The sequence below is a fragment of the Aquarana catesbeiana genome, linkage group LG13 (assembly GCF_042186555.1).
Source record: "Aquarana catesbeiana isolate 2022-GZ linkage group LG13, ASM4218655v1, whole genome shotgun sequence".
NCBI classification, from domain to species: Eukaryota; Metazoa; Chordata; class Amphibia; order Anura; family Ranidae; genus Aquarana; species Aquarana catesbeiana.
In genome coordinates this window covers 22,347,615-22,360,795 of record NC_133336.1, presented here as the reverse complement: position 1 = coordinate 22,360,795, position 13,181 = coordinate 22,347,615, and the positions used below count along the sequence as shown (strand labels likewise).

Below are 13,181 nucleotides of genomic sequence, written 5' to 3'. Positions count from 1 at the left end.
TGCCCATATCTTTTATAATGCCCACAGTCTCTGCCCATATCTTGTATAATGCCCGCAGTCTCTGCCCATATCTTGTATAATGCCCACAGTCTCTGACCATCTCTTGTATCATATCTGCAGTCTCTGACCATCTCTTGTATCATATCTGCAGTCTCTGAACATCTCCTGTTCCATGTCCACAATCTCTAACCATCTCTTGCAGCATGTCAACAGTTGTTGACCATCTCTGGTGCCATGTCCATATTTTTTGACTATATCCTGTTGTGCATCTGCTATCTCTGAGAATGAATATTCACTTCATTTTATGATGGGGGGGGGACTGGTCTAGATTTGCCTTACAAAGTAAATCCACGCCCTGACGAAGAGGGATTTGTATATGACCTCCAAAACGGGTCAGTTATTTATATTGTGACAGGTAAAAGGTCAAATTAGGACTAACCCATTTGACTCGGCACTCTCATCCTTTCTCTCCATATGAGCCTAATTACCCAGGAACCCTATTGGGGCTCCCCCCAGGCAGTAGAGAGCCCCTCCCCCCTCAACATAACATTCATTGGATTCAGCCAGAACTTCCACCAAACTTATAGTCTAATATGCCGTCACCCCGATTCTGGAATAGACTTTAACACTTATTCAGGTCATCGAAATTCATGCACACGTCATCAGACAGACTATTACCAAAGAGAATAATTACGGGTGCAGAAAATGGGAGTCTTGGGTAAAGCGGGCAGGTAGCACAGGGGATACAGACAGAGAGCAGGATAGTCCCAACCGACTAAAGGAGAGAACTCTTTTTTTTTTTTTGCCCTTTTGCACCAACAAAAGAAAAATAATTGTATCTCTAATATGACGGAGTTGTATCGGTTCTAATTCAGGTCTGTATGATAAATCTGGTCTGTGGCGGACATGACGTCTCATTTATTATGTTTTCATTTACATTCAGGTTGAAGATTTATAGCGCGGGGGATGTGACCTTAAAGAGACGACTTCCAGGGACTCCGTAAATATTATGCTATGTGCAGGACGTCACCGCACTGGTTATAAATGGAGGAGGGTATACAGATATATATATATATATAGAGAGAGGGGAAAATTAGAGGGTTTGTTGTAATGAGAAGGGAACAATTATTTCCACTCACGCAGCGGCACAGAGGGGGGGCGATTCTATAAACCACCATCTGGGACGCAGAAAATGCGACCGAAATAGACTCCTCGGGACCGAGTCATTGGTCAACTAACTCATAACACTGTAACTTATTAATATATAACATAATGATCTCTTTTGCATATTGGGGGTTTATTTATTAAAAACTGAAGAGTGCAAAATCTGGTGCAGCTTCCATATTTTTTTGTCAAAGCTTAACCTCCAGAAGATTTACCCCCCCATTTATGACCAGGCCATTTTTTGTGATACGGCACTGTGTTACTTTAACTGACAATTGCGCGGTCGTGCGACGTTGTACCCAAATAAAATTGATGTCCTTTTTTTCCCCACAAATAGATTTTTTTTTTTGGTGGTATTTGATCACCCCAGCGTTTTTTGTTTTTTTTTGTTTGTTTTTTTTGTTTGTTTGCTTTTTGTGCTATAAAAAAAAAGACCGACAATTTTGAAAAAAAAAAAACAATATTTTTTACTTTCTGCTGTAATACATATCCAATAAAAAAATGTAAAAAATCTAATTTCTTCATCAATTTAGGCCAATATGTTTGTTCAGTGATTGTGCTTTGCTGTTTCTCTCTCAATGTAAGTCTACTTAACCACTTCAGCTCCTGAAGGTTTACCCCCCCCCCACCCACCCTCATGACCAGGCCATTTTTTGCAATACGGCACTGCACTCTACCAAAATAAAATTGATGTCCTTTTATCCCACAAATAGAGCTTTCTTTTGATATTTTTTACTTTTTGCTATAATAAATATCCCCAAAAAATATATAAAAAAACATTTTTTTTTTTTTTTTGCGCTATAAACAAAAAAAAAGACAACAATTTTGGGAAAACAAAAACTAACATTTTTTACTTTCTGCTATAAAACATAAATAAAAAAAAAAAATCTAATTTCTTCATCAATTTGGGCCAATATGTATTCTGCTACATATTTTTGGTTAAAAAAAATCCCAGTAAGCGTATATTGATTGGTTTGCGCAAAAGTTATAGCGTCTACAAACTATGGGATTTTTTTTTTTAATTCTTTTTTTACTAGTAATCGCGGCGTTCAACGAGCGGGACTGCGATATTGCGGCAGACAAATTGGACACTGACACTTTTTTGGGGACCAGTGACACTAATACAGTGATCAGTGCTAAAAAATGCACTGTCACTGTACTAATGACACTGGCTGGGAAGGGGTTAACATCATCTGGCACTCAAAGGGTTAAATGTGTGCCTAACCAGTGTTTTCTTAGGTGCTTGTACTGGGGGAAGACATGGATTGATGCTCCTGTTTTGCAAAGACACGGGATCCATGCCTTCTGTACTGACAGAATGGCGAGCTGCCTTGTTTACATAGGCAGGCCGGCGTTCTCCCCCTGAAACGAAGGATCGGCGGGTGATGGCGGCCATCGAGTATGCAGTACCCGCCAATCAGCTCCCGCTGTGTATAATCACAGTGGAAGTGGACTGGCGGCGGCTTGCATGCGCGACCCAGAAGTTTCGGATCGCGTACTAGGTATGTGATCCGGCGCAGCCGTGACACTTCCATGCCGTATATTTAGGTTATACAGTGGGCAAGTGGTGGTAATTGAACAAGCTGAAGTTAGAAGCCGATTGGCTACCGTGCACAGCTGCACCAGATTTTGCACTCTACAGTTCTAGTAAATTAACCCCAATGTATCTGTAAGACCCCTTTCATACTGGGGCGGTTTTCAGGCACTTTAGCGCTGGAAATAGCCTCTGCTAAGTGCCTGAAAACCGCCTCCCATTCATTCCAGTGTGACTTTTCACACTGGAGCGGTGCTCTTGGGGGATGTTAGGAAAAGTCATGCCAACGGCATCTTTGGGGCGGTTTGGGATTGCTGTATACTGTAGCTGCGGACTTTAACCACTTGCTTACTGGGCACTTAAATCCCTCTCCTGCCCAGACCAATTTTTAGCTTTCAGCGCTGTCACACTTTGAATGACAATTGCGCGGTCATACAACACTGTACCCAAATAACATTTTTATCATTTTTTTCACACAAATGGAGCTTTCTTTTGGTGGTATTTAATCACCTTTTGGGTTTTTATTTTTTGCTAAACAAACAAAAAAAAGACAGAAATTTTTGGAAAAAAAAAAAAACATGTTTCATAGTTTGTTATAAAATTTTGCAAACAGGTAATTTTTCTCCTTCATTGAAATTCGCTGATGAGGCTGCACTGATGGGCACTGATAAGACGGCACTAATTGACCCTGATAGGTGGCACTGATAGATGGCACTGATGGGCACTGGTAGGTGGCACTGATAGGCAGCACTGGTGATGAGGCACTGATTGATGACATTTATATGTGGCACTGTGGGTATTGATGGTTGGCACTGTGGGCACTGATAGGTGACACTGTGGGCACTGATGGGTGGCACTGTGGGCACTGATGGGTGGCACTGTGGGCACTGGTAGGTGGCACTGGTGGGCACTGGTAGGCGGCACTGTGGTGCTTTGGTAGGTGGCACTGGCAGGTGGCACAGGTGGGCACAGATGACTCTGCAGAGCCTCTCCACGATCGGGACTGATGTCCCTCTCACAGCTACCAGTGATTGGCTTTTCTTTTGATAGCGTGAGGAGAAAAAATAGCCGATTACCGGCTCTGTTTACATCACATGATCAGCTGTCATTGGCTGACAGCTGATCACGTGGTAAGGGGTCGGGATCGACCCCCTACTCCGCTCTGTGATCAGCCGAGTCTCATCAGTCAGTGCCAGCCATCACAGCCAGCCACCTGTCAGTGCCGTCTATCAGTGCCATCTACCAGTGCTCATAAGTGCCACCTATCAGTGCCCATCAGTCAGTGCCATCTATCAGTGCCAGTCGTCAGTGCCATCTATCAGTGCCCATAAGTGCTGCCTATCAGTGCCACCCTTCAGTGTCCATAAGTGCCGCCTATCAATGCCCATAAGTGGCGCCTATCAGTGCCATCTGTCAGTGTCACTTATCAGTGCCCATCAGTCAGTGCCAGCCATCAGTGTCAGCCATCACCACCAGCCACCTGTCAGTGCCACATATAAGTGCAGTCTATCAGTGCCATCTATCAGTGCTCATAAGTGCCACCTATCAGTGCCATCTACCAGTGCCCATACGTGCTACCTATCACTGCCATCTATCAGTGCCCATCAGTCAGTGCCATCTATCAGTTCCAGCCATCAGTCAGTCTGTCACATGACATTAAAAAAAGTATCAGTAATCGGTATAGACGAGTACTTGAAAAAAGTATCGGTACTTGTACTCGGCTTAAGAAAGTGGTATCGGGACAACCCTAATTCAATGGGCTGAAAGTCAGATCAGTTAATACGGCTCTCATAGGGAACCACTCATTTTGATTGGAGGCAGAGAAACGCTGCTAAAATTTTGCCGACAATTTTTTTTTTTTACATTCAGCTGTCAGCGGTTCTCCGCTGACAGCTGATGACTCATCGGTTGTTAAGGATGTGGCGGACGGCTTCCTTAGCAACCAGCTATATACTGTGTTTTTAAAAAATACAAAACACATCAAAAATCGCATCAGAAACACAACACTTGCGTTTCTGATGTGAGTCCATTGAAGTTTTTTACACGCAAAAAGCGGGAAAAAAGTCCCCAACCCTTTCCAAAAACGCACTGACTGCAAAACGCATAGATATGAACGTGTACCACAGGAAACCATGTTAAATGGACTGCAGTGCGTTTCTTAGGCTCGATTCACACCTATGCATGTTGTTTTTGACCGTTTTTGGAGTTTTTTTTGTCATGCTTGCCACGTTTTTGTAGCGTTTTTGCGGCGTTTTTGCCGCGTTTTGCGTTTTTTTTTTTTTTTTTTACATTTAAAAAAAAAAAAAAAAAAAAGGCAAAAACGCATCAAAAACGCATCAAATGCTGCATTTTGCATGAAAAAAAGTCCCTGACCCTTTCCAAAAATGCAGAGATACAAAAAGGCATTGATGTGAACATGTTCCATAGGAACCCATGTTAAAAAATTCCCGTGCATTTCTGCAAAATGCAAAATGCATCAAAAAACGCGCTAGTGTGAATGGAGCCTTAAACTGCAAAACGCACTAAAAAAAAAAAAAGCAAAGATGTGAACCTAGGTGAAGGTGGGTTTACATTGTGATTTTTTTTTTTATATTAACCACTTCAGCTACAGAAGGTTTACTCCTCTCATGAGGAGTATTTTTTGCTATTTAGCACTGTGCTACTTTACCTGCTCATGCAACACTGTACACAAATAAAATGTATAACATTTTTACTTTATATAGAGCTTTTTTTATTTGTTCACCGCTGTGTTTTTTTATTTTTTATTATATAAATAAAAAAAGAAAAGCAAAAAAAAAAGAAAAAGAAAAATGTTGAACATTTTTTTTTTTTTTACTTTCTGCTATAAAACATCTCCAATAAAAAAAAAAAAAGTATTCATTAAACGTTTGCGGACCGCCCACCGTGCATATACTGCAGCAGGGCGGCCGCTCTGTGCCAGATCACCTACTACGTGACCTGACACGTCCGGGTCTGGGGCGCGCACACACCACCGGCAAGACGCTCCCGCTGTCATTGGACACAGCGAGAGCCAATCAGCACGTCTGCTGGGACTGGCTGATCGTTCAGGACACAGGCAGAACGGCGGTCTGTGGGAGGCGAATGTACTGATCCTGGTTTCCTGATTTCTGGATTACCTTCCCCCAGTCAAAGCACCTCCCCCACAGTTAGCAAGCACTCTCTAGGATCACATTTAACCCCCCTGGATTTAACCCCTTCCCTGACAGTGTCTCTAGTACAGTGACAGTGCATATTTTTTTAGCACTGATCACTGTATTGGTGTCACCGGTCCCCAAAAAACTGTCAAAAGTGTCAGTTAGGTGTCCAATTTGTCCGCCCTGCAATGTCGCAGTCCTGCTATAAGTCGCTGTTTGCCACCATTACTAGTAAAAAATATATATATATATACACGTGGCGGTGCTTCTATTAAGGGCGCCACCCCCTCTGTCACGCCACCCCCCTCTATGTTAAATGGATAGATTCATGCATTGCATGAATCTATCCATGGCCGCTGTAGCCACCCCCCTATTCAGGCGTCCGGCCCCTTTTTGGACGCCGGGCGCCAGAATTACAGCGGGGGGGGGGGGGTTTGAAGCACCTGATTAGAGCTCTAATAGGCTTTAAAGCGGGATTCCGGCCGGCTAAAGTTTTTTTTTAAAGTCAGCAGCTACAAACACTATAGCTGCTGACTTTAAATAAGTACTTACCTGTCCTGGGTGCCCGCTTTGTCGGCCGCTTGAGGCCGACCCTTCCCTCGGCTCTCGGGTCCCGGTACGGTAAGGGAAACAGGCAGTGGAGCCTTGCGGCTTCACTGCCAGTTTCCTACTGCGCACGCGCAAGCGGCGTGGCGCTCTGTGAATGGCCCCGTGGTGTTCTGAGAACACACACAGTTCCCAGAAGGCAAGGGGGCCGCTCACTGAGGAGCATTACACGCCGTGGAATAGGAAGAGGCAGATTAGGAAGACTGCCTAGCAACAAGAGTTTCAGGTAAGTAAAAAAAAATGTTTTTTCACATTTTTTTTTATTTATTTTTTTTACATTTTTGGTGCAATTTTTTTTTTTTTGGGTGGCTCTCCACTTTAAAAAAGGTGGACTTGGGGCGCAAAGCATTACGCTCCCACTCCATCCAGGTGTGTTAGAAAAGCAAATGAATATATTTGCTTTGCTAACACTGAACTGCCTCTCAGCCAATCAGGAGGCACGGATCTAAAACCCGTCACCTGATTGGCTGAAGGCAGAGGCGCTCTGATTGGACGCCTAACAGAACGGAAGAGACACATGGAGGACAGAGAACCAAGGAGGACACAGGAGCTGTTGCCTGACCCACTGGATGTCCCACCGCTCGCTGCCGTCACCCTCCACCAGGATGGGGTAAGTCTGTGCCATCAGATGGCGAGCGGGGGGGGGTCACAAAGGCTGCATATGATGGGCACAGAGTCTGCATAGGATGGGCACAGGCTGCATATGATGGGCACAGAGGCTGCATATGATGGGAATAGGCTGCATATGATAGGCACAGGCTGCATATGATGGGCACAGAGGCTGCATATGATGGGCACAGAGTGCATAAGATGGGCACAGGCTGCATATGATGGCCACAGGCTGCATATGATGGGCACAGGCTGCATATGATGGGCACAGGCTGCATATGATGGGCGCACAGGCTGCATATGATGGGCACAGGCTGCATATGATGGGCACAGTGGCTGCATATGATGGGCACAGAGGCTGCATATGATGGGCACAGAGGCTGTATAATGGACACAGAGGCTGCATATGATGTGCACAGAGGCTGCATATGATGGGCACAGAGGCTGCATATGATGTGCACAGAGGCTGTATGATGGGCACAGTGGCTGCATATGATGGGCACAGGCTGCTTATGATAGGCACAGAGGCTGTATGATGGGCACAGTGGCTGCATATGATAGGCACAGTGGCTGCATATGATAGGCACAGTGGCTGCCATTGATGTTTTTTTTTCAGTACTTTTCAGAACTTTTCAGTTTGCGCCCCCCCAAAATTTTTGAGCACCAGCCGCCCTTCTGAGTTCCCCCTTGTCTACACACACTACGCTCCTCTGAGCACAGGACCTTGGTCCGTACTGCCCCAAGTATCATTTTGTGGTGCTAAATAATTTGTATGGAATTTGCTCTTATCTAATAACAAGAAAAGCAGTAAAATAGATCCCCTGGAGCCAGCAACAATAGATCTCCAGCAACAATAGAACCCACCCAAGCAACAATGTATCGTTCACACACTAATAGACTCTCCCCAGCAACAATGGGCCCCACCCCATGAACAATAGGTCCCCTCAGCAACAATAGGATCCCACCCTAGCAACAATAGATCGCTAACACAATAGACTACCCTAGCAACAATGGACCCCACCCCAGCAACAATATGTTCCCCCCCCCCAGCAATAGACCTCACCACAGCAACAATAGATCCCTTACACAATAGACACCCCCAGCAACAATGGACCCCACCCCAGCAACAATAGACTCCCCCCCACGCACACAAAGAGCACCAGTGGACCACCAAGAACAAAATACCACCCCCAGCAACAAAAGATCCACCCAGCAACATTAGGCCTCCCAGCAGCAACAACAGATCTCCCAGCAGCCAGCATCAATAGACCCATCAGCATACAGCAACAATAGACCTCTCCCTCAATAGTAGATTCCTACCAGCAACATAAAATCCCCCCTCCCCCCAGCAACAAATGATCCCCCACACAAAAACAGATCCCCGCCAGTGACAATAGATCCCCCAGCATCAATAGACCCTCCAGCACACCCCTTACATGCATTTAGTGCTGGAGGTGCTGGAACTGTGTTCCCCCGTGTTCCCGCTGAAAAAAAGCCATATATATATATAAAGAAAAATAAAGAAAAATATCCCATAGTTTGTAGACACTATAACTTTTGTGCAAACCAATCAATATACACTTATTGGGACTTTGTTTACCAAAAATATGTAGTAGAATACATATTGGCCTAAATGTATGAAGAAATTTGATTTTTAACCACTTGCTGCCCGCCATCATATGACGGCGGGACGGTGCAGCTATTCTGGGCCGCCGTCATATGACAGCGCAGCCTTCCAGGCCCCGGTGCGCGTGCACGGCGGCCGCGATGTCCGCCGGGCACCCGGATTGCCCGGTAACCGAGCAGGACCGTAGATCTGTGTGTTTAGTCCTGTCAGATGGGAGGAGACCGATGGTGTGTTCCTTGTACAGGGAACACCGATCGGTCTCCTCCCCTTGTGAATCCCCTCCCCCCCACAGTTAGAATCACTCCCTAGCAACACAGCACCCCCTCCTGGTTAACCCCTTCATTGCCAGTCACATTTATACAGTAATCAATGTATTTTTATAGCACGGATCGCTGTATAAATGTGAATGGTCCCAAAAATGTCTCAAAATTGTCCGATATGTCCGCCGCAATATCGCAGTCACGTTAAAAATCGCAGATCGCCGCCATTACTAGTAAAAAAAATAAAATAATAATAAAAATGCTATAAATCTATCCCCTTATTTTGGAGACGCTATAACTTTTGCGCAAACCAATAAATATGCACTTATTGCGGTTTTTTTTACCAAAAATATGTAGAAGAATACATATCGGCCTAAACTGAGGAAAAAATTTGTTTAAAAAAAAAATAAAAATTTTGATACTTATTATAGCATAAAGTAAAAAATATTTTTTTTTTTTTTAAACTTGTCGCTCTTGTTTTGTTTATAGCACAAGAAATAAAAAACGCAGGGGTGATCAAATACCACCAAAACAAAGCTCTATTAGTGGGGAAAAAAATGATAAAAATGTATTTGGGTACAGTGTAGTATGACCGCGCAATTGTTATTCAAAGCGTGACAGCGCTGAAAGCTGAAAATTGGCCTGGGCAGGAAGGGGGTGAAAATGCCCGGTATGGAAGTGGTTAAAAATTTTTTAATGTTGGAAAGATGATGGAGGATCGGGATGACACCGCAGAGAACACTGCGGGTGATGAGGAAATGACAGAATGGCGGGGGATTAGGGAATGATGCTGTGGGACCAGGATGACAAGAGAGTTGGTAGAGGAAGAAGTGACCGGGGGGATGATGCAATGAGATCAGGGTGACAGCGGGTCATGGGAAATTATGCAGGGGGATCGGGATGACATGGAAGGTGATGGAGGATGATGCAGGGGATCAGGATGACATGGAAAGGGATGAAGGGTGATGCAGGGGATCGGGATGACATGGAAAGGGATGAAGGGTGATGCAGGGGATCGGGATGACATGGAAAGGGATGAAGGGTGATGCAGGGGATCGGGATGACATGGAAAGGGATGAAGGGTGATGCAGGGGATCGGGATGACATGGAAAGGGATGGAGGATTAAGATGACATGGAAGCGGATGAGGGATCGGGATGACATGGAAGAGGAAGAAGTGACCAGGGGATGATGCAATGAGATCAGGGTGACAGCGGGTCATGGGAAATCATGCAGGGGGATCGGGATGACATGGAAGAGAATGAGGGATAGAGATGACATGGAAGGGGATGGAGGATGATGCAGGGGATCGGGATGACATGGAAGGGAATGGAGGATGATGCAGGGGATTGGGATGACATGGAAAGGGATGGAGGATGATGCAGGGGATCGGGATGACATGGAAGGGAATGGAGGATGATGCAGGGGATTGGGATGACATGGAAAGGGATGGAGGATGATGCAGGGGATCGGGATGACATGGAAGGGGATGGAGGATGATGCAGGGGATTGGGATGACATGGAAAGGGATGGAGGATGATGCAGGGGATCGGGATGACATGGAAGGGGATGGAGGATGATGCAGGGGATTGGGATGACATGGAAGGGGATGGAGGATGATGCAGGGGATCGGGATGACATGGAAGGGGATGGAGGATGATGCAGGGGATCGGGATGACATGGAAAGGGATGGAGGATGATGCAGGGGATTGGGATGACATGGAAAGGGATGGAGGATGATGACAAGGAATGGGAAATCAATGAAGGGGGATCAGGGATGACATGAAAGGTGATGGGGGATCAGGATGTTCGCGATGGGGAGAAATGATGCGGAGGACCGGGATGGAGGGGGGGAGGCGGCTCTCCGGTGATCGGGATGGGGGGGGGGAGGGACTTCCTGTTGGTGAGGAGTAGACAGGAAGTGATGCGGGTCGGGCGGTGATCGGTCGGGATGCCGGTGGCGGGCGGTGATCGGAGTGGAGGAGGGGCCGGTGAGTGGATACAATGTAACATTTCTCCGCGTCTTCCATCCGGTGGGGGAGGGGAGGGGTCGCTGCGCCTTGTGCTCCTCCATCCTGATCTCTCCGGGATCTCTGATTGGTTGATCCGGTGCCCCCCCCCCCATACTGGGGATCCTCCTATAGATCGGGGTGAATCTCCGGGTCCCCGGTACATCATCTATTACTATATTGAACGATGGGGAGACATACATTATCAATTGGAAAGGATCAATCGATCGACCTCTATTACCATTGGTAATCTGCTGATCCTCATTTCAGTGGACATACACGCTACAATTATATTACCGATGTGCCCTTCAATTGGAATGATTACAACCGATCAAAAAGCCACAACTTCCCTTCCCATCGATTTAGACGCCATTAAAATCCGATTTAATCAAACGGAAGTCGATCGGCGAAGGCTGGAAACGATTAATCGTTTTCCATTGATCAGCAGCACTGAGATGGTTCGGTCATTCGATTGATCGTATTCCAATAGATAGGATTATAAGGTTGCATGGTGGAAGCAGATGTAATTGATCATTTACCGATCACAATTCACTTCCCTGTGTGTGGCATATCGATCGTATGGGTTGTCGAATATCACACAACACTATCAGGGGAGATCAATCGAAAAAAGAAATCGTTGCCTATCAAAGTGGGCGTGGCTACTGTCGGGTTGATCAGAAAACAACAAAGTTGCGCCACAGCAGATCGACCCCCTGACATGGAGATTGAAGCCTTAATATATCGATCAGTTGATTCCTATTCAATCCAATCAGTGGAGTCTCATTAAATGATCAATTGATCGTATCAATTCGCACATGGCCATCTACAGGCAGGCAATCTTGATCCTCCTCAATAGTTGTTATTGATCGTTATTTTGATTGGAGGACTCCTACACATGGTCGATCGTTCTGCTCCGGGTCAGGTGACCTGTGTCTGTGTGCAGCAAACGCCCAACCGATACCAGAGGACCGCCGCCTCGGCGTGGATCACGTGACCAGGCTGTGGGTGGAGCCGGATTCCCATTATTGCTTTCACTATGACTGTGTTGTATGGAGTCGATCGGAAGATTATTGATCGTGTCGCCTTGATTGGCACACTGGCATGCTTTGTTCAGCTATTTGATCTATAAAAACACAGATGCGATCAATGATTTTGTGGCTTCCAACAATCAATCGAAACCTAATTTCCCTGTGATTGATTATGAAAGCGTAAATGGCCACCGTAATTATCTGATGATTGGTCAGATAATCGTAACACAGATCAATGAACTGATCCTTATCAATCGATCACACACAGTATCTCAAAAAAGTCAGTACACCCCTCACATGTTTGTAAATATTTTATTCTATCTTTTCATGTGACAACACTGAAGAAATGACACTTTGCTACAATGTAAAGTAGTGAGTGTACAGCTTGTATAACAGTGTAAATTTGCTGTCCCCTCAAAATAACTCAACACACAGCCATTAATGTCTAAACCGCTGGTAACAAAAGTGAGTACACCCCTAAGTGAAAATGTCCAAATTGGGCCCAATTTGCCATTTTCCCTGCCTGGTGTCATGTGACTCGTTAGTGTTACAAGGTCTCAGGTGTGAATGGGGAGCAGGTGTGCTAAATTTGGTGTTATCGCTCTCACTCTCTCATACTGGTCACTGGAGGTTCAACATGGCACCTCATGGCAAAGAACTCTCTTAAGGTTCTGGAAAAAAGAATTGTTCCTCTACATAAAGATGGCCTAGGCTATAAGAAGATTGCCAAGATCCTAAAACTGAGCTGCAGCACGGTGGCCAAGACCATACAGCGGTTTAACAGGACAGGTTCCACTCAGAACAGGCCTCGCCATGGTCGACCAAAGAAGTTGAGGTCACGTGCTCAGCGTCATATCCAGAGGTTGTCTTTGGGAAATAGACGTATGAGTGCTGCCAGCATTGCTGCAGAGGTTGAAGGGGTGGGGGGTCAGCCTGTCAGTGCTCAGACCATACGCCGCACACTGCATCAAATTGGTCTGCATGGCTGTCGTCCCAGAAGGAAGCCTCTTCTAAAGATGATGCACAAGAAAGACCGCAAACAGTTTGCTGAAGACAAGCAGACTAAGGACATGGATTACGGGAACCATGTCCTGTGGTCTGATGAGACCAAGATAAACTTATTTGGTTCAGATGGTGACAAGCGTGTGTGGAGGCAACCAGGTGAGGAGTACAAAGACAAGTGTGTCTTG

The 13,181-nt window shown here is 45.7% G+C and overlaps 1 protein-coding gene across 1 annotated transcript in view; it reads left to right on the top strand.

Moving 5' to 3' along the window:
- The first annotated feature begins 10,838 nt into the window (after window positions 1–10,838).
- The window catches only part of SPATA7 (spermatogenesis associated 7), a 78,120-nt gene continuing 75,777 nt past the window's right edge, over window positions 10,839–13,181 (top strand). Inside the window, exon 1 of the mRNA XM_073610696.1 lies at window positions 10,839–10,945. Within this exon, the coding sequence (XP_073466797.1) occupies window positions 10,906–10,945 (40 nt within the window). The 5' untranslated portion in view covers window positions 10,839–10,905. The remainder of the gene's footprint in view (window positions 10,946–13,181) is intronic.